General features: G+C 35.1%; 1 protein-coding gene across 2 annotated transcripts; it reads left to right on the forward strand.

Annotated features, from left to right (window-relative positions):
- The first annotated feature begins 339 nt into the window (after positions 1–339).
- Positions 340–21,344, forward strand: ovo (protein). Of its 2 annotated transcripts, none has more exons than XM_028174574.2 (4): positions 340–803; positions 17,551–19,247; positions 19,547–19,972; positions 20,088–21,344. In XM_028174574.2, exons 1-4 carry the CDS (start codon positions 635–637, stop codon positions 20,271–20,273), a joined length of 2,478 nt encoding a protein of 825 aa, XP_028030375.1. In that variant the 5' UTR covers positions 340–634; the 3' UTR covers positions 20,274–21,344. The 2 variants fall into 2 exon arrangements, with proteins under 2 accessions (XP_028030375.1, XP_028030376.1); XM_028174575.2 differs by having other exon boundaries at positions 17,551–19,190.
- The last annotated feature ends 1,097 nt before the right edge of the window (positions 21,345–22,441 follow it).

The raw sequence follows: 22,441 nt of genomic DNA on the forward strand, positions 1-22,441 counted from the left end.
AATGCTAACTATACCTAGACTTTAGAACTCATATCTCAAGGTGGGTGACGGCATTTACGTTGTAGATATGTATGGACTCTGGTAACCACTTAACACCAGGTGGGCTGTGAGCTCGTCCTCCAACCTATGCAATAAAAAAAACCATTTGAATCAAGTTGGGTAACTTTGAACACTTTTCGCAGATTTTTAAGTACACTGAAAAATTAATGTATTGGTTGCACTACATAAAATTTTGATTATAAAATACAATCATATTTTGAACAACAGCAGATAAAGCAACACAAAATAGCACTTTTACTGGAATAGGCGGTGGTGTAGACCGAGAACTATAATATGGACGGTGTTGTGTCGAGGAGCCTAGCCGGTGCGCGGGCGCAAGAGACGGGCGGGCGGCTCGGGGCGGGGGCGGACCTGTTCTGGCAACGGTGTCGCGAGCACCGCACACTAGCTCTCAGTCCTAACGAAGCGGCCAACGGTACTGCATGTGCCGCTAGCCTACACGCACAAACAAACCGCAACAACGCGAGGAAACATTACGTGCAGTGGTTATAAGATGCTTACATGTGAATTTTAAATAGACAAAGTGACAGACACAAACGCTAGGATCGAGTGCAGTGTTTATTAGCGCCCGAAGATGCCGAAAATCTTCTGGATTAAGAAGCGGCTCCATGAGCAGCAACTGGAGCTGCAGGAAGGCCAGGAGTTGCTCGCCAGCAAGACTGACCCGCTCTGTCCCGATTCTCCGCTTGACGATGGCCCCTTACCGCTCCTTTCGAAAAAGGATAAAGAAAAGGAATGCACTGGTAAGTTTCAATAATTCGCTACACTTCTGCACTTCTAAATCAGAGTTGCCGGCCAACCAGTATTTAACACAAATAATAGATGCTGACCATTGATAATAAGTTAACGTTGTTGTTTTGCCGATCTAACAGTGGGTAGCACAATTCAATGTCAAGTTCTAAAGTGATTGCATTAGTAACTGTCCATTAAATTATTTTCGAGATGGCATTTAACCTTCACTGGGATTAATATCGCCATATCAATTTGTGTCTTGGATCTATTCCCTGCTCAAAGGATACTCGCAAAAAAACATGCACTTGAAAAGCCAGAATCCAGTTCTAAGGCCGCCTCAAACATTTAATCTACCTGCGACAAGCGTGTGACTTCTGTGACCCTAATATTTTGTCGTTCCTTTTTATTTCATTGATAACTTTGAGTATTTGTATTTTATTCGACCAACAACTGACTTGACATTCAATGAAAAATCACAGTTAAAATTTCTGAAAATACCGATGCTTATTTAATTTCAGTTCAATACTATCCGAAGTTTTAACAACAATTTTTAAGTTTTCATCCAACATAAATAATACAAATGTAATAAGACATCGTCATGCAGATTTTAACGGTCTCAGGTAGTTAATATGCGTGAATCACTCATATAACTGTCGTGTTTTTGCGATTTTCCACGAAATGTTTACTCATATAGATGTGCTAAACATTTGTCTTCACGTATCAATTTAAAATGGTCGCGTCGTCTTTTTTTTTTCTTCTAAAATATGAATGTCAGTACTCCCTAAATCCTTTTGTAGCCGATTGATGGTATCGACAACGGTTGTGTTTTGAATAATAATATAATATGGCGAATTGCAAATTCATGGCATTCGATCTTAAGATATGTTAAAGTAACTGAGATTAGAATCCTTTGTATAAATAACATTAATCAAGTACATGTGAATTCAGTTCAGAATATTAAATAATGTAATCTTGTATACGATGGATCAACTAAGCAGGAGCTTAGTCAAATCAGAGATACTATTTGGAATGGACTACCTACTCGGAGAAAATCCTTTTGGTCCTCATTTACTTAAAGTGAGCCGAGAATGTCTTTATGGTGTCCCTCGGATAAAACCGCCCCGAGAGTCCTTCGTCCATAATCACCACACTGACCGTGGAATATGACGTTCTACTCATGATACGGTACTGGATTAGACCGGATGATGCAGGCATCGAGGTGTCAATGGTTGCGGCACAATAGCACGACTTCCGGTCGCTACTCGCTTTGTATTTAGGTTAGTCACCGCAATCTCGACTGTCATTTCAATATAATTAACATCCATGACGCGTGCGTGTACCGTATTTGCATAAAATTTGCTCCCGGACAATTACACTTTTAGATATATATAATTTAGATATATATTCAAACAAAAAACCTGAAATAATGTATAGTGTAATATACTACGCAGAAATATCACGCATTCACGCATGTGATTTAAGAATTTCGAGCTATATAATCCAGACAGAAAAGAAAAATCGAAAACAATAGAATGCTAATTAAATACATACACATATTTGTTCTACATTGAATATTCAACTTTTCAATTGCAATGTTAAGTGTCTGTTCTGTGATAATAAGATAAAAATTATTGTAGTGCACGACTGAAACTTTTTATGAATTATTTTATTTACACAATTGTCAGGAAAGTGAATTGAATTAGCTGACTAAAACATTAAACTATTTTTGTCACTTTCTTATTTAATTAGCTTTTGTTTTCCAAAATTTATCGGGAGTAATTAAATTATTTCGCCCCCACGTAACTTTTTAATTCAATTTATCAATCATCCAGAAAAGGCTATCCGGGAACAATTCAAATAGGTTCACAACTTACTTTATGCAACAATAATCTTAGCACACACATTCTAAAACTTATTTTGTATCGTAATTACTTTTTGTTGTAAGCAGAAGTAGCGATAAATTTCAATTATGCTTCAAGACAAGCTTTGGTTAAAACAAAAAAAAAACAAGGAAATCTTTGCCCTCGCTCCATTTTCAGACCTTATACGTTAAGACAATCCCAAATGAACCCTAACATGATGACAGTGTACTGAATTATACTCTTAAATAGCAGAAAAGCATTATATTACAATAATATTGTTCACAAAAGTTTTATAAGTACCTACATCAAACTTTATTTCAATAGGATGCTTGCGTGGAAAATCGGTCCGAAAAGATATCAGAATCAAGCATTTAAAAAAAGCTAATAAATTGCATATACTGAATTGCACTACATAAGCCAAACTATGTCACTTTGAACCTGCGAAAAGTAATGAAATAAAAACGAATAATATATAAACAAAGACGGATCCCGCATATTTCGCTTTTGACTTTTAAAGAGCACAAAAATAGATGTAAAAGTCTTATCAAGTAATTACAGGTGCGTTTTCACCTGTAGGGAATAGGGCTGGAGGTGTGTGAAGGTCATATATGCGTTGCGAAGTGTATAGGGGCATGAAGTGCAATGTGGGGAAGGATCCGTTTTGTTAGTAACCTACACGAGTTATTTTCTGTATTAGCATATATTATATTAACAGAGGGCGTGGAAGTGTACACAAGCTGATTCTGGTACACCACACATATTAAAAATATGTACATCAAAATTTCTATCCAAGGCAGAGAGGGCTCATTGCACAATGACCCTCTTCCCAAAACATTAATGAAAAGATGTCTTCATAAGGAATAACGAAAAAAGCAATGAATAACTACCAGAGGCCACGATCGGGTTGGTGTTAGGAGACAAACTGAAGAACAACCTAGAAATATCAATCAACAACTGTCACAAGTAACAGGCTATATTTAACAGACTATAGACCGTTTCGCTGGTTCATAATTGAAGCTTTATATAGATCATTTACAAAACAAACAAACACACAGCTATTTATTACAAGGAACGTGGTGAACTTTATAAGTGTCATCTCAGGTTTATCAGATAATAATCTTTACACCCCTTATTTTTAATGTATTTTTCGAAATACTTTATTTATCACGAATTTTTTTTATATAATAATCATGATTAGAAAATACAGGATTGTGAAAAATATGTAAAAAACTATATATCTTGCGTTGATCAATAAGTTCTTCCACGTGTTGTATTCTAAAAATGCTTGTATTATTATTATTATTATTATTGAACCAATCTACAATTGAGTAGAACGAACAGTTTATGTGTGCAATATTTATAATAATCAACTCATTTATGTAATTAATAATCGCCAAAATTTAACCAATACTTAATTAATTAAATATTATTTTATGAATTCACAATTAAATTGTTTATGATGTTTAAATTCCCGTCGCGTACAAAAGACTTCAACGGGTTGCGTTCGTCCCTTCGAATCATGTTCTTAAATTACCATGTAGAAGAAAAACTATTTGAATCTTTAAGATTTTTGTTTAATATAGTATCCTTCATTTCACTGTTTACTTCCGAGTCATCTGTCGTCTCGTGATTTCGTAAGAATTATACAGTTACACATAGTTGATGACCTTCGTTTGAATATTTTACGGTTATAAGAAGAAAAAAAAAACAAGAAGTTATGAAATTACATACTTAATTAAGATTTTTGTTAGTGTATGCAACAAACATACGTCGAACAAAAATCCATAGAATACTAATTTCGTTGAAATAAACGGGAAGAGGTAATAGAGTAGTGTTAAAGTCAAAGGTTGGTGGTAGGACCTCTTGGGAGTCCGCACGGGTAGGTACCAACACCCCGCCTATTTCCGCCGTGAAGCAGTAATGCGTTTCGGTTTGAAGGGTGGGGCAACCGTTGTAACTATATTTGAGACCTTAGAACTTATATCTCAAGATGGGTGGCGCATTTACGTTGTAGATGTCTATGGGCTCCAGTAACCACTTAACACCAGGTGGGCTGTGGGCTCGTCCAACCATCTAAGCAATAAAAAATAAAAAAAACATTAAAAATGTACCGTGAAACGCACCAAATTCTTTTATCATGATCTGATTTGTCATACTAACTATTTTAGATTGTTGTTGTGACATTTCTAACACTACGAAACGCTAGTGAGAATTATTCTTATAACGAATATTAAATGTAATGATGAGTTAACTTTCGATGTTAATCAAAAACTCAAAGATGAACTAAAGTTTCCGACTAAGAAGAAATTTTGTATCATGTTTTTTTTTTTGATGCATAACGAAAATTTGCTTACTTACTGTTTATAGACTGTAATACGAATTAGCACGAGATGTACCAAGAAATAAATTCTATCTTATGCGGTTATATAAACTTTAATTCTGAAATTGGCATTCATAATTCTTGGTTTAAGGGATTCGGTGTCCACTTATAGCCATCGACCTACCTGAGTTGATCCATCTCTGCAATAAAATGAATAACGAAATCCTATAATGAATTTTCACAGATCGTCTGTGTCAATTAAATTATATACTCGAACGTATTACGGTCAAGGGCTCGACTTTAATGATTCATCTCGGAACAGAGCCACGTATTCGTTATAGAATTATAATCGGCTCATTTAAGGAGCATCTATAATCATAATCTTTAATCGTAAATAACTACTTCGAAATTTTTATTCATATTTCCATGTTACTTTCAAATCCACCCCTAATCCTATGACAATAATAAAGTAACGTTATAATAGATGTGTCTCCTGTTAAGTTTGCAACAACTAATGTCAGACATTTTAGTTTTTCACTATCGTGTTAATCTTTTGCTACGAGATGATCGAACAAACACAAAACTGAATATTTTTTTTTTTTTTTTTTTTTTATTGCTTAGGTGTGTGGACGAGCTCACAGCCCACCTGGTGTTAAGTGGTTACTGGAGCCCATAGACATCTACAACGTAAATGCGCCACACACCTTGAGATATAGTTCTAAGGTCTCAGTATAGTCACAACGGCTGCCCCACCCTTCAAACCGAAACGCATTACTGCTTCACGGCAGAAATAGGCGGGGCGGTGGTACCTACCCGTGCGGACTCACAAGAGGTCCTACCACCAGTAATAAATCGCTTAAAAATAAATTAATTAAATTCCCACTAACAAATTAAGTAAAAGTTAGTATTTTTTGGTATTTGAAGCTTTTTTTGCATATTAAATACGGACAGTTGAATTTGAATCAAAACTTTTCCAAGTGCATATAGTACATACTTTGTAAACGTTAGTATGTTGTTCACCAGCGTTTTGCATAATGAACAAAGAAAATTTTATTCTGAAACCCATTAATTATTATTAACAGGTTATGCTAACGAAACTAAAACCTAAACTAATCTAAAACTCAAGGAGCAAAACGAAAATGTCAAAGTGCTGCAATAACAAACTAACACCAAAACCAAAAAGTAAAAGTTAAATAAGTTAAGAGTTAAATTAATTAATCTTTTTTTAATCTGTTTTATCTCATATTACGAGTAGGTATATTTACAACTATTCTACATTGCTTCTAATCTTCTACAACCAGGTTTCATAAAAAAAGCGATCGTAATTATATCGTACTAAATCTTACCGATACCTGACTACAACTCATTTAACTTCTGCATTGTTAAACGGTATTAGAAACAAAACAAAAAGCAAGAACGCAAGGAACATTATCGCATGTTGCCATTTTCGAACAGTTAAAGATTTGCATCTTTACACGTTCAGGAAAAAGAAATATTCATTCCGCCATGCGGCCGATGCATTGTGTATCCTTGCCTTGCCTCCATTGTATTACCATTTTTAAAGTTTTGCTTTTACAAAGATTGGCGATCATAAAAAAACGATTACGTTCAGAATAGGTAGGTACAGTAAATCTGTTCTCGGAACGACAACGAAGCGCATAATTGTTTTATGCCATTACGATTTACTTAAAACGAATATACAGCCAATTCAAGAACACATTAATTCGTACAACTTTACGTGATTTTGGCATTCTAGATGCCGATTTAGTGACCCTTTGACCGTTATTGATCAGCGGACAAGTCTATTGTTTATTCTGTGCTCATTCACGCCAACGTGCTATGCCTAAAATAGCCTAAAGCAGTGATTTTTCGAATAAAATAGCAAATTTGTTTTTTTAGTAGCATTGATGCACAACCAACTCGCCCAGCGTTACCTTGAGCCGTAAATCGGTATTAATTGCATTAGTACGCTAGAAAGCAGAACTTATGGTAGTTTCAACATAAACCCCATCCGCACTAGACTAAAGTGGAGGGAAGGAGCATGCGAGGAAAATATGGAATCTTCAGTATTCCTCTTAAATGCTCATTATTACTGTCACCCGATTATAATAATATATAGTTACCTCTTTGTAGTTGCTAGTGCTGGCCGGTGTTGTATTCGTTAATTTTTTTTAGCCCGATTTATATTCGAATAGGTTTTCATCGCGTAAGATCCTTTGGCCACGCAATTCGGACTACAGTTGGATGTTAATACATAGTGAACACCCGATTGCCAAAATATTCGAAACGTAAACGGTTTTTCAAGGACGCTTAAGGGCCATTTGTTTTTTGCTTGTACCGGATCAAGATGCGTTGCACGTGACGTGACCGAACAAGTTGTTCTAGGAATGGGCCTTATATCTGCAGATGTCCTATATGCCCACATAACGCTCTTTTTGTTAAAATTAAATGCGGGCATCGATGCGATGTCTCCTACTGAATGCATTCTACACCGGTATACTAAATACAATACACTTTTTTACACTTAGGTACACTAAAATAACGAAAATATACCAAAAAAGTATATAATAGTAACGTAAAAGTGCATATCTAATATATAGCTTGAGTTTCGAGGCCAAATTAAGAAATAAAAGCAATAAAAAAAAAAGTCAGTATTCACGTTGTGGCGTCTATGGGTATCCGTTACCACTTAACACCAGGTAGGCCGTGAGCACTTTCACCCGTCTGCGAAATGAATAAAAAGCCATAGACGTTTCAAAAGTTATAAAATATGTATTCACGGCATGTGAAGAAAAATGACTATTATCTTCTATTTGATGCGAGGATATAAGAAATGATAAATGATTTAAAATAAGAAAATTAAACTCAAAACTAAAGTACAATGGGTAGACTTATCGCTGTAACCAATTTCTTCCAGTTAACATTTGCTTGGAGATGATGCACAAACTTCAAAAATGTATTTTACATTTAATTCTAACAAAATAATTATTTCGAAAAGAAGTTCAAAATCAAAGGAATATATACCGATCAAAAAAGAACACAACTGTCATTTCAATAAAACGAATGAAACACATTTAATATGTAACATTACAAATCGACACACAATTAGGTACAAGTAATATCAAAGCCAGTTACGAATATCGCTACAATTTTCAAGTACAAGTCATGACTTCGGTTATATTACGAACGACCGCAAGATCGTTTGCTAAATGTCAACTGTCATTACAGAATACCGGTGGCGCAGGTGCGATGCGGTGCGCAACTTCGAGACCAATTTGTTATATTGAGGAAACAATAGATCGACATAGCATATCGATTGATATCATAAAGTTTACGAAAATGAAAATTTATATAATACTAGCTGACCCGGCAAACATTGTTTTGCCATATATAAGATTTCTAGGGAATTTCTAATGTAGAAAAAAAAACTAACTTATTGTAATTGTGTAAGGATGTGGTAAATGAGTGAAAGAGATATGTAGTGCTGTGAACGATGAGGGAATATATAATAAAAATAACAAAACCTCATTCAACCACATCATACCTCATAATAACAAAAAAAATATGTCCAAATAAAAAAAATATGCTAGGGGTGGACAACCCTAATCACTTAGGAGTATAAAAAATAGATAGTAGCCGATTCTCAGGCTTACTGAATATTCATAAAAAATTTCATGAGAATCGGTCAAGCGGTTTCGGAGGAGTATGGGAACGAACATTGTGACACGAGAATTTTATATATTAGATTATATCGAGAGGTGGTTTAAGAGGCATTTTTAACCCTACAAGAGAGCCATTTAAAGCTTAAAATTTGGAAATAATATCTTGATACTAATACCAAATAAAATGGACTTTTTAATTACAAAGATGAATTTCGCGTATTAAACGAAATGTCGCTTAAGCCAAATAGCCTTTCACCGTTCGATATATTATTATTTACAAGCCTCGGTACAAAGATACGACGTATCGCACGTGCTTTGGACTGATAACTTTTCCAGCTATAAGAAGGAACAAGAAAGAGAAACAATCTAAATATATTAACGATTCTTAATATTCTTATAATGAATTTCACACGCTTGAATTACTGATTGATTAACGAAGTTTAAAATAAATATCACCCCGGATTCGCTCTTTAATTCGGGCTTGATAGTTTTGATGTTCGAACCATCCTCTTAGAATTTCCTGGTGGATGGCGAAAAATTGTTTAAAAATTACAAAGTAAAACGCGCAGACGTAATTTGTTACTTTCGAACTGTGTGTGTAATATAGCAATAATTAATTAAATTCTCATCGATTAAAGGGTAATTTCCTGCATTGAAATAACTTGAAACGGAAGTGTAAGTAATGTGCCAAGAGACATGCGCAAACACCATGTATTCGGTTTCATACGGCACTTGCGCAAACTTAATTACGGCACGTGTGAGGATAATTTTATTAGTTCCGTTACTATTCATATTTCTTTTCATTGTTAAGAAACATCTGTTACATCTTCAAGACAATATTTACTTTCTGTGGCGAATTGTTCTCGTTAACTTTTGTTTTCAACTTTTTAATTTTTATTTCTTCTTAAATTACAACACGTACGTCTTAATTTAAATTTCAATTAATACGATTAAAATGATAAATACGTGAAACAACAAAAAGAACCTGAATTTAGAGCATATGCCTATCATAGTAGAATGTTTGTTATTTTTACAAACCTGGATGAAATTAACAATGAAATATGAATTTACGAAGAATAATGTTAATAGCCTGTGAAACTTTCCATTCTTGGAAAAAATTCACAAGCAATTTTTCTGAATTAAATAATCAGTGAATAACCAATTTAATGTCAATCCATCATATAAATTTCATATAAATGCACGTAATAAATGAAGAGATACCTATATGTTATAATTAAAAATTACTTACATATGTGCTCAAAATGAGTTCTAGAAGTCTTTTTGGGTCCGGGCACACATTACACGTGCGTGCGGGTCCGGTAAGTTTTTCCGTCTCTCTTAAATACAAGCGTTAGAACGGGACGAACGTTTCTTAAGGTTTCCCAAGATTTCGGGACTTAGCAACAAATGTGGGATATATTTTGTAGCTTATTAAATACTAGCGGTACCTGTCCGCTTCGTTGGGCATTTAAAATTAACATTATTATTTCTCACCTCCACAAAGATTCTCATCATTAACGCCCCCGCAACTGGCGTAGGGAGTCCAACACTCATATAAATATTAGCCTATCCATTAAGTACATGTATTTTGTACATGGATACCAAGTTTCAAGTCAATCGGATGCATGGTTCAGTAGTTATAACGGAACATCCGTAAAAACCACTGTAGATTTATATATTAGTATAGATAATAAGCAAATTTAAATTATGCCGCCTATTTTGATAGAATTGCGAACTTTTTTAATTGCCATCTACAGGCAGACGAATTAACGGCTCAGCTAATAGTGAGTGGACAACTTCACTCTTGGACGTCGGCAATACCAGGAGCACAGCAAAACCGGTTTTTGCTGCTGAAAATTTGTATGGAAAAAACATGTAGGACTGTCCACTTAAGTTTAGCCGATTTAACGGCACTAACGATATCCATATATGTGAAACAAAAATATTCAATTCTCGATAAACAAATATTATTATATGTGATAGTGATAACTATTTCACTATATTTCCGAACATAATTCTCTTGTTTACATTGTAAAGTGTTGATGTTAAAGTCACATAGAATTACCGCACTGTTATCAATGCACTTAACTCATATCGCTTTAACACTGAATATGTAGTAAAACATACAACCAGTTTCCGTATATAAGTAGTGATACTTACAATTCAAAAACCATTTTAAACAATGGCTCTGTCATCTACGTCAACGTCGCTTGCGTTATCTTGCCATAAGCGACCACCAAAGTCGAAATTCTTTAATAATTTTAAACTAAATCCCTGTGACTTAAGCATAATGGTCTGACATTTTGAATCCTTGAATCAAAAAAACGTACAATAAAAGAAGGATCATAGTTAAGAGATTGGGAATTTATGTTAATGTCACGTATAAAATATGTCGTGTAGATTATTAATGCAGGTAAAATAAATAGCCAAGCGCTTAAGTCTTAAATCTTGCAAACTTAAGGTCATCTCCTCCATTGTTGTGTCATGCTGCAATAAAAGATAATCATTTCGTGTATTTTGGAACAATTTACTGGAGACCGCCCACGGACGGACACGTATAAGTGAGGACATTCCATGTGTACAATACCGTGGCCAGTCTAGTAAAAAATTCTTGCACGAAACGACATGTTTTAGTGTGCTTCCCATAAACAACAGAAATTTGTATCGCAGGCAGCATTAGTATTCTGTATTACACGTCTAGATATCCCAAACGACATTGTAATTCAAGGATTCTACGACCCGCCTGACTTCTAAATGACAGTCTATATGTTTTCTTTCCGAATGCAATTCAAAATTCATCATTAATAATTATATCGTCCGACTGATAGATGAAAAAATTTATAGTGAAATAAATCTTGTGCCTTTTAACAGGTTAACTTAAAAAAACTAACGGTAACCATTTTAACGTTTATATTAGTGGCGTAATAATAATTCTAGTTGCCTTCAACGAAATTGAGGTACGTCGAAAACAACCTGAGCGATCGCCTTCTTCGATACCGGATTTTTTCTATTAACCGGCCGGAATAGTCGACGTTAGCCTTGAAGACTTTGCTAAACACATTTGGGTCATTAACCCTTGCCAAATCTGGTTGTGATTCACGCCGTGATCAAAATAATAATAAAGCGTTGAACAGTTTTTGCGACCGTTGCTTTAGAGGCGACGCGACGTATTAGATCTACGGCTTTTTATACAGAATCGACTTTGAAAAACCTACGGAAGGTTGAGTAATTACATTTAGTAGGCGTCACGGGCGTAGGAAGGCGGGCAGGTACCTACTTTAAATTGGAAATTTTCAGCTCATGGTTAAGTAACTACGTGTCTGTGGACAACAAAGGTCGAGCGTGTGAACATTTCCGTTCAGGTTTTCACAACCTTTCTTCAATGTTAACTGTAATATCTTATTTTACGGCAACAGTGTTCTGTAATAATCTAAATAAATTCGGCGATTGTCGAATTCCAAATGTCGAAATGTGCGAAATTCGCCACATATGGTTCGAACGTTCTTCACATACGGTCGCACGTATGTTAAATGTTTTCTTAAACAAAAATGTCCTTGAAAGCGATGACCTTTAACCGATTCCGTAGTGCGAGTGAGACGAGCTCCCATGTATCGTGTGCTATCGGTACTTACGGAAAAGGCCTCAACTGAATTTTATGTACGAAGCGGTTCTTCGTAGTCTTAAGTTTAAAATGCGTTAAATGCTAACGGCGTCCGATAACCCCGGCCGCAAGGACACGTCGGCCCGCCCCGTTGCCTCGCTAGTTTTTATTGATGCCCCAAGCCAGTTTTACTGCCGGCTTATTAAGCATATGATATAATTTGTAAGCGTTAGCTTGACTTTCCTTCCAAATTCGTTAAAGCTGCAGTTGAAGATAAATGGCTTTTAGAAGAAGAAAAAAACAATGCTCCGAGATAAAATCGCGACTTGTTCTGATATTTTATGGTATCAGCTATATAATTTAAAGCAATAAAAATTTTAATTCTATTATAAAAATCAATCAATATCGAATAGTAATGCAAACTAAATTAGAAGCAGAGAAACAAACCGCCTAAACATCAATCTATTATTATGTATATAAAAAGATATAATAAGATAAAATCGGGAAGATCAAAGCCTCAATTGCTTTAAGCATTAACATACACTCTTTAATAAAAAAGAGACCTCTAGATATTGCACATCATGTTTGTTTAACTTTACTGATAATTCAATCTAAATCTGCTCGATCGCAAATCAAACGTTATATGTAATAAAAAAAAACAAAACGGTCGGCACCACTCTAATTGTTACAAAAACTCATCTGGCTCAGAATCGCTAATTATTGCCGAAAACCGATGCGAAGAAGGCTGCCGTTAATAGCCAAATAATGAGTGTTCGCTGCCAAGGTTGCGTTTGTTTCTCGACAGGAAACGGCAACTAACCGAATAGATATGGACATAGTAATTACGGGGCCTTGACTTACCGTTTTAGAATGAAAACCGCACTATTTAAATGTAGCTCGTATATATAATAAGTGGTACAATTCTTGTTTTACATAAGCGTTATGCTAGTCGAGTGTTCATTGTAACATTTTCATTTTGTTAGTTATTTTATTATTTTTCTAGACTACATTTTTACTTGTGGATATATGATTTGAAAACAAATATTTATCTGTTTGTTCCAAAATTATGACAATGAATGAATAAAGTTTATTAATACTGTTTTTGAACTATTGTATTGAGACAAACTTGTAACTATACTTGAGCACTTAGAACTTATATCTCAAGGTGGGTGGCGCATTTACGTTGTAGATGTGTATGGGCTCCAGTAACCACTGGACCGCAGGTGGGCTGTGAGCTCGTCCAAACATCTAAGCAATAAAATAAAATAAAACAAAAATACATTTTTACTTCCCCTATTCTACACAGTGGTATGAGACTACAACATTGTATCCATGACAATTTAAAAACCAGTCTGCACGTAATTGAAATAGCCCCTTAGGATACCAACAATTTGTTAGGCAAAGAAATAAAAAATAATTAATAAGGACCGATCGTTGTGGCTAGCCTTGGGGGAGGCATATATCCAGCAGTGGACGTTTGTGGGCTGATAGAATAGCTAAATATTTAGATTTTAGATCAAACAAATTGTATAGAAACTGGTAAAAGATTGAATAGCATAATAGGTTAAAATTACTATAACAGAGAAATGACAGATAAGTCGTAGTAGCTACAGGACGTATTACGTAAAATCTTCTAATGATCTCCAAAATTAGCATAGGCGCACACTTGTATGGAGGTAAATTATTATAAACTAGGTAAGAAATCACGATCGCATGTGTTGTAATAAAGTTAATTACTGATTAACAGTATGATGTATGTGGATATCATAATAGATGTGACGCAAGGCTACCGCTAACAATGTTCATCAACGCCGAGTGAGACAACGTGGATGCATCACGGTCACTAGGTCGAAGTCGTCTAACGAAGTAACCTTTTCCTGTTCTTTCACAATACTACTTAATTTTGAATATATTATTGATCATAATAATTATAATAAACGTTAAATATTGATTCGTAAATCTTAATATATATAAATCTCGTGTCACGTTGTTTGTCCGCGATGGACTCTTAAACTACTTAACCGATTTTAAATTAAATTTGCAAACCGTGTGCAGTTTGATCCAACTTGAAAGATAGGGTGGTTTTTATTTCGATTAATGGTCGCAATATTTATTAAATAACCATAAAATGATTTCTTATGTTGATTTTTGTTATTAATTGTAAGCTTCATAAGTCTAAAACAGATGGCGCCTTAAATCAGTTTTTACAGACAATTGCAATACTGTCTGACATTAATATCTCATTGATGGCGCTGTGTTAAAAATACCAACGTTTCACATAAGCTACAATTTAATGGCATAAACACCACGTGTTGCTGAGGCTAAAGTATAAGTGAAATTTATTTCGTAGTAAACGCAATACAGTGAAATCTAATTGTTCTTACTTTGTCAATTTTTGGTATTAGCATAGCCGGCCGCGTGTTATATAGAAACAAAAACCTTAGCCACAGCAACGTGTGGTCGGGTCTGCTAGTATAGATATATTTTTATAGAGATACCTAAATGTAAAATGTAACATATTATTTTATGTAATTACCATAATATATTATTATCCCACATTAAACATTATGGGCATTGAACCAAAGTTATTATTTTTTAGAGACAATTATTTTTATTATCGAATTTACCTGAATTATAATACATTAAAATTTGTAAACTTTCTAACTTCCTTTCTAAAATATAAACAAAAAAATCATCATGAGATAAAACGACTATGCCAAATGGGTAATGACTAGAGCTTCTAAGAAACTCTGCTACAGACAAAAAGCAAACATAAAATATTTACGTTCCCATTTACCACACTTAAGTATGGCTATAAACCTCACCGACGAAGGATGTGTGCGTGCCGTTTCAAAAAATATCCGTACAACTAAATCCGTGTTCTATGGACGGAGAGATTCCAAATTAGTCTGCGTAGAGTCACGCCTGGCTGCTTCGGCGCGAACAATTACAGGTCCCTGCATAAAAAAAGGTTCCCCACAATGCCAGGCAACGTCCTTGAGTCCCCAACAAAGCTAAGAAAGGGCAAGGGAACTTGTTTGTAGCTTTGTAACTTTCACTGATTTTCTACGAATAATTTGCGAATTTAAATTTTAATGTGGCGGCTTGATTGTGATCTTGGCTTTACCAACGTCCATGAACGGCAAGACACATTAAGATCAATTGTAGATTTGTCGTATAACAAATTTACTAATAAAATTACATATGAGAAAAAAAAAATACATGTGCAATGTTAAAAGCTCCCAATGGTCTTATGTATATTTCACCTGTGAGATCCAAGAATGAAGCTAGATGCTGCTTGGTACTAGATTCTGGACTGATTTTCGCAGCTAAGTGACCATGCTTCTTGGTGAGAATTTCACTCGTGTTATAATAGCCGGCAAACTTCTTGAGCATTTGTTGCCGTAGTGGGGGTAAGTTTGCGCATGGTACACTCACGTGCAAAAACATTATTTATTCTGCGTCATAATGCAATTAAATTATTAAAATCAACATATGTATTTATTTATATATTTATGAGAACATCAACAAAAAATATAGGTTCACAATTGTAATAATTTAATCTGGGGGTAAAATAGATATTCCTTCTATTAAGTCAAAACTAGAGCTGTTGCCAGGTCTTGGTTCAGTTGAAGCGAAGCTGGTATTTGTAATTTTTTTTTCGTTATCATAATCTTCACCATCATCATCACTGTTTTTATCACCCGAGTTACTATCATCGAGATGAGTCGACATAGGGATCATCGGTGTAGTTTACAACTCGGTCGGTTCGGTCTACTTTTTTGTCTATAATTAATTATTTTTTGAAGATATTCGTACCAGATTCCGATTATTTTCTGTTTTTTTTTTCCATCTGAAGCCTAGCTCTTTCATAATTCGTCGTAAACTTCATACCGAGCCATTAAAATTTATATCTTCTTTAAATTTTTCGAAGCCTTTCTACGGTACGGAGTTTCGCTGCTTGTTATGTAGTTATTATGATTACATCTTTTTATTACAGATTGAACGAAACTATCCATTCCGGTAACTTTCTTCTTCCCTGATCTTTTCTTACCCGGAGTCCGAAACACGGCGAGCAAGCCAGAGCCTTTAGCTTCGTTAATAATACACCTAACAGTACTCACGGATGTTTTTGTTGCTTCCGAAGCCTGTTTTACTTTTTCCATATCATTCTTCCCCTGTTTTATAATGAAACAATATACGTCGTACACAATTTTTCTACCCTTTCTTTTGAATACTATACCAGTTTGTCGCGGCATAGTGTATTTTTTATAAAAAATCAACAAACACTCAACAAATAGCAATGGCAACAAAGTCAACAAGCAATTATAACAAATAACTTAACAATTAATAACGATAGACTTTTCACTGTACGCAAGCGTACTTTTGGGAGAAAGCGGAACGAGGGCGCGGTGCGGGACGCAAGGTTCGACTGATCTACCAATAACGCGCTCGATACGATTTCCCCTGCCGTCGCGCCTCACCCTCGCCACCAAAGTGATCTAAAATTCGGTTCTGCGCAGTCAAGGTCATTTGCTCAAGAAGTTTGCCGGTTACTATACCTCCGTTCTTTGAAATAGTTGATATTGTCCAAGACCTCCGGGAATGATCTCGAGTATTTTTAAGATATTTTGTCCGATATTCTGCAACTCCGTTGAATTCAAGTGGAACGTGGACTGCTTGCTACCTTATCTGCCGCTATGCATACTTGATACATAAACAGGTTTATTAGTAACACCTGTTTATAATATTATATTTAGATTCCTGTTAAAAGGACCATGGCCGGCTAGACTACCAAACCATTCGTATGTGTATCTATTTTAGAATTTGTTAAGCATCGAATAAGTTTTTGGTCGGTATCTGGTAGGGTTACCTCTGTATACGGAAATGAAAAGGACTGAAATTACAGACGTTATTGACTGTTTTCCAGCTAAACTATTAAAAAAACTGCAAGCAGCAAAAAACGCAGTTTTTTTATCAGATTCGTATTTATTGAAGAACTTGGACATGCAGTATTGATACTGAGTATTTACTTAGGCCAAGATAAAATCTCGTTATACGGCTACACTAGTTATAACAACGCCCCAAACGTACACATGATGTGTGGGTGTTTGCATACGGAGGCGAGTATTACCGTTATGGAGGCATACCTATCAATGACGTCAATGAGCCTCAGCCAGCATTAAAATAACTCGTTAGCGATTTCGCGACGACGGTTCAATTCGTTCTAATCACGTCGGCACATAACCTCACCTATCTATTATATATTTTCCTTAATTCGTATTAGAACTAAAAAAAAAACTTTATTTTCAGATGGTGACGTATTTGGAGAAAACAAAGGCACTCATGAAAATCGCACAAAAGAAACTAGACGATTTATATCATCGATTCTTGGAGGCGATATTCCCTACGGTCATCGCTCACACGTTCTTACTCAAGCTGAAAGAAAACAGTACTTACCCGTTTTGGTAGAGGAGATAAAACAGGAGGACAAACCTTTAGTAAAAGAAGAGAAAAAGTTAATAGACAGTGATCCTGTGGTACTTCCTCCGAGAAATAGCCCATCTCCAGAATCAAAACCTTCACCTGGTATTGACAACAATGTTACATGTCAGAAAGTGTCTGTTATTCAAAGAACACCTTCCCAGTCGCAGTTTCGTGATAACAAAAAGGAAGATGTCACAATTCCAACAACACTACCACCTCCAGAAACAGAACAAGATCAGCCTATTGATTATGTTATTGCCAAAAAACGTGGCGAGACTGAAGACGAAGAAACAGAAAAGAAAATAAGAGAGCAAAGAAGAACTAGCAGTTCTAAAATTGCAAACGGAATTTTAGCACGACCTGTTTTAGTGCTCAGAAATTGCCCTGCTACCAAAGTCCCAGGAATGTTAAATGCCGCTGCCGGTCATGGACGATCGACAGGAAGCAGTAGTTCTGGTAGCGGTTCACAAAGCGGCACAGGATCAGGCAGTTTTAGCTCGGGTAGTGGAGGTGCAGCTCCGTCTTCAGGAGGCGGTGGCGCTATTGGAGGTGGATCAGGAAGCGGTGGTAATGGACGAGATGGGCGATCTAATTATGGACCTAACAGTCCACCTACTGGTAGCCTCCCACCTTTTTACGAAACACTCGGTCCATCAACCAAAAACGGTCAAAATTCATTTAATGCAAACAGCAACTTCTCTAATGAATTCAATATGATTAACGGATTCAACATGGACTGTGAAAATAACGAAAATACAACAAATTTTACGGAACAAAGCAAACAGTACTCGTTGATGCAAAACGCTCCTTATGGACTAGCACTAAAAGATGAAGAAGTAGACTATGAGAATAAGTTAGAAAATTTAGGTGCTATTGGTAATTACAGCAGTAATTTCGACGATCCGATGGTTGTCGAAGACGTTATTGACAATTATCAATTTAACGCAACACTGACCTTCCCTGGGTCAAATGAAGGCATCTTAGGAAATTTGTCGGATTCCACTGAGGATTTTGCCGATCTGTTAAACAATCCTGTAGAATCCTTAACAGATTCAGAAGTACGAGAATCGTCATCCATATCTCCGGACTCCGTTCATAACGCTGTAGACATAGAAGCATTGGCTGAACAAGTACATTTAAGTAGACAGTATTATGAAAAAGCTAACTATCTAGCATTTGCCAACCAAGAACAGAGTCCTTCCTATAACTTTGCTAAAGAACGTCCTGATTTATTAATGCAATTAAATCCTGCTCTTCTTCAACACAATGAAGGACAAATGCAACAGCTTCAAATTCATGTTCAGCTTCAACAAAGGCAACAGATTCTGTCACCGGGCTTCCCCTTCTCTAGTCACCCACTGGACCTAGATTCACCGACAGGAGTATCACTTCCATCGCCCGGTGGAAACAACTCGTTAGATGGCAACAGTCATATGGAGAATACTCCCATCAGTCCTGCAGCTGCTGTAAGTCTGAAGAAAGGCTCTGTCACCGATACAAAAATTCAAATTTTACAACAGAGGGTAAGCATTATTTGATTTTAAGGCGAAGCTTTGTTTCTTGTTAATATGTTGTTCAATTTCACAATTTTATTTTCGTTACAATAACATCAGAAACAAAGTTGTATATAATACGAGCCTGAATCAACTTATGCTTTAACTTAGTGGTCAAGTTTTATTGTTCATGTTTAAATACTAAGCTCTGCCTTATAATTCAATAATGAAAATAAAACTTACCCATCAGTTGTTTTTAATTTGATGAAATAGTATCAATATTGTACAGTGAATGTTACTTTAAATAACGATCCATTATTTTTTTACAGTTAGGACTACCAGCAGAGCTTCCTCTCGAATTCATCAATGGCGGACATGGTGTGAAAAATCCTTTGGCGACTGAAGCTAACGCAAGACAAAGGGAAGAAGAAAAAAACAAACAAGTATTAGTCAGTGAAGACGACCCAACAAAGTTTGTATGCAGAGTTTGCTCGAAAAATTTCAGCTTACAGAGGCTCTTAAACCGACATATGAAATGCCACTCTGATGTAAAACGATACTTGTGCACATTTTGCGGCAAAGGATTTAATGACACATTCGACCTTAAAAGACACACAAGAACGCACACCGGAGTCAGACCGTATAAATGTAATCTGTGCGAAAAATCATTTACCCAAAGATGCTCACTGGAATCACATTGCTTAAAAGTGCACGGAGTCCAGCACACGTATGCCTACAAAGAAAGAAGGACTAAGGTGATTTGAATATAATTAATAGTAAATTATTTATTTTTGTAATGATACTTAATGTTCTTATTTCGTTTTATATCTAGCTTTTTAGTGATTACTGTATTTGAAAATTTAATTCCAGATGTATGTTTGTGAAGAATGTGGACACACAACATCGGAGCCTGAAGAGCACTATATGCACCTGAAGAAGCAACATCCCTACTCTCCAGCACTGCTCAAATTTTATGACAAAAGACACTTCAAGTTCACGAATGCTGCATTCGCAAATCAACTCCTGGGTCAGCTGCCCATGCCAGTACACAATTAAAGTATTTCAATTATTTGAATCAGGAGTCACATGACTTTATTCACCATGGTATAAAATTAACTAAAACGTGATAAATCAAGAAAATCAGAGAGCCTGTCTCAATAATTAGCTAGCTTTGGTGAATATTGAAAATGTGATTAGATCATCAATGTGGCTGATTCCAGTTAAACGAATAAAAGTACATATTTGAAGTCAAATCTATACATTCCGTCCACTTTTTTCTTTAAATTCCATGTACCATCCACTGTGATACTAAATTCCCAGTGTTTAATCAAATGAAATTGTTACAAGTGGAAACTTATGTGAAATTTTATAGAATCAAAAAAGTCTTCCAATCTGAATTTATGTAGTTACATTCCGTAAACAAAGACTTAACAAATTATATTGACAATAGAATTTGTCATAAATAAAATACCTTAATTTTTTAATAGTCAGCGTAATATTTCACTGGCCTAAAATGTAGGCATGACTGCAAATTAAAAAATCAAAGTATCGGGTATTATGTGCAATCTTTGGTGATGGTGCGGGGTTTATACTAAGTTAATAATTAAGTTAGACTAGTTTAATGTAAACATAGCTCATGTCTCATAAAAATGTAAATGTAAGTTTCATTTCAAAACGGCAATGTGAATTGTAGAGATTGTTAATTCTTAAGCGGTAAATAAAAACTAGCGGTGCTAAATATCGTTGTGGATGCTGATTTGAAATGAAGCGTTTTTTTATGGATCGGATGACATCTCTTGTCCGATTCATGAAGGATATTTTCATCGATGACTTTGATGGTATTCGTTCTACGATAAAGAATCTCTTTCCTCGTATTAGTGATATTAGCTCCTAATTTCTGAAATGTTAACACAAATCATGTCACAAGTTTTCTATTTTGTACCTACCCGTAAAATGTTATGTTTGTTTTTGTTTGTAAGTATTAATTATAATTGAAATCAAAAATTTTTTAAAAGTGAGAACCGATAACGGCTCCGCATAATGTCGTACCAAGTCTTAATGCATTTCTAGATATATATATTATTTAAAGTAAACTATTGATTGGACTGTGCTGTGAGTGTATGAGTATGATAGAGATGTGTATAAATGTGTTATTTAATGTATCGATTGTTAAATTAATTATTGTAATGCATCGAGTGAATTTGATGGAGAGCTTCCAAATTAATGAAGGGTTAAGCTAATGCTCAATTGTATTTGCGCTTTCACAGCGAAGCTTGTGTTTAAAATTGTCGTGTACTTAAATTTGTAAATATGTCTAAATTTAGAATAAAGTAGGAAAATTTTAAAGATTAAAAACCTATGTTATTTTTAGATGTACCTTTCCAGGAGATATGAGATTGTTTTATGTAAAAGTACGTAATATATAATTATATTGTACAATTCGCTAAGATATTAAATAATAAATCTGAAATTTTCAATCGGCTTAACGTTGGTCAGCTTGGAGACCTTTAGGTATTATTGTGATAGCGCAATGCCTCGTAATAATAAACTTGTATGTTGCATTTAATAGCATTTCGATCCATTTCCAAACTGTAGTTTCATATTTTAGAAACAAACATTTTGTTATTTGTATTGATAAGCAATATATCACAATTAAAAAAACTGTTTTTGTTGTTTTAATGTTTCGTTGTTATCTTTATTCGTATGTCATTTGCATACAGTTCGTGTAATGGTATTCGAAACAAATTAAAACGAATAGAAAGAGTTTATTATAAAGATATAACAGGAAGGTTAATATTATGACTCGCACGTGTAGTTGCCACCACTATCCATATTCCTGCCACGAAGTTATGATGTTACACTTTATAACGCGATCGCGATTTCAACCACAAGGTTGATGGCGTTCATGATGTGATGTCCGAGTTCCAGCATCTACTTAACACTAGGTGGGCCGTAAACTCTTACGCTCATCTACAACAATGTAATACAATTAAAAATCAAATTTTACGAGGTTCGTACCGCATTAAGTATCAACTTTTCTGATGTTAAATAATGAGATCACTTATGGTTAAATTTATTTAATTCGCCTAATAATAGTTTATTGATAGTTTTGACAACATATCAAATATTACTACTAGCTTTACGATTCGATCTCGCTTTTATTATTTTCTTTATTAATATCCACAATTTTGAACACCTACAGCTTTCGGGTAGTAAGCATAGTA

Source organism: Bombyx mandarina, chromosome 13 (genome assembly GCF_030267445.1).
Source record: "Bombyx mandarina strain Sakado chromosome 13, ASM3026744v2".
Lineage (NCBI taxonomy): Eukaryota > Metazoa > Arthropoda > Insecta > Lepidoptera > Bombycidae > Bombyx > Bombyx mandarina.

What these genes read in the sequence shown, in the direction of transcription:
- ovo (XM_028174574.2), top strand. Translation starts at nt 635, where the DNA reads ATGCCGAAAATCTTCTGGATTAAGAAGCGGCTCCATGAGCAGCAACTG. An exon ending in TAAAGAAAAGGAATGCACTG is followed by an intron (nt 804 to 17,550) that starts GTAAGTTTCAAT and finishes CTTTATTTTCAG; the next exon opens with ATGGTGACGTATTTGGAGAA. An exon ending in TTCAAATTTTACAACAGAGG is followed by an intron (nt 19,248 to 19,546) that starts GTAAGCATTATT and finishes ATTTTTTTACAG; the next exon opens with TTAGGACTACCAGCAGAGCT.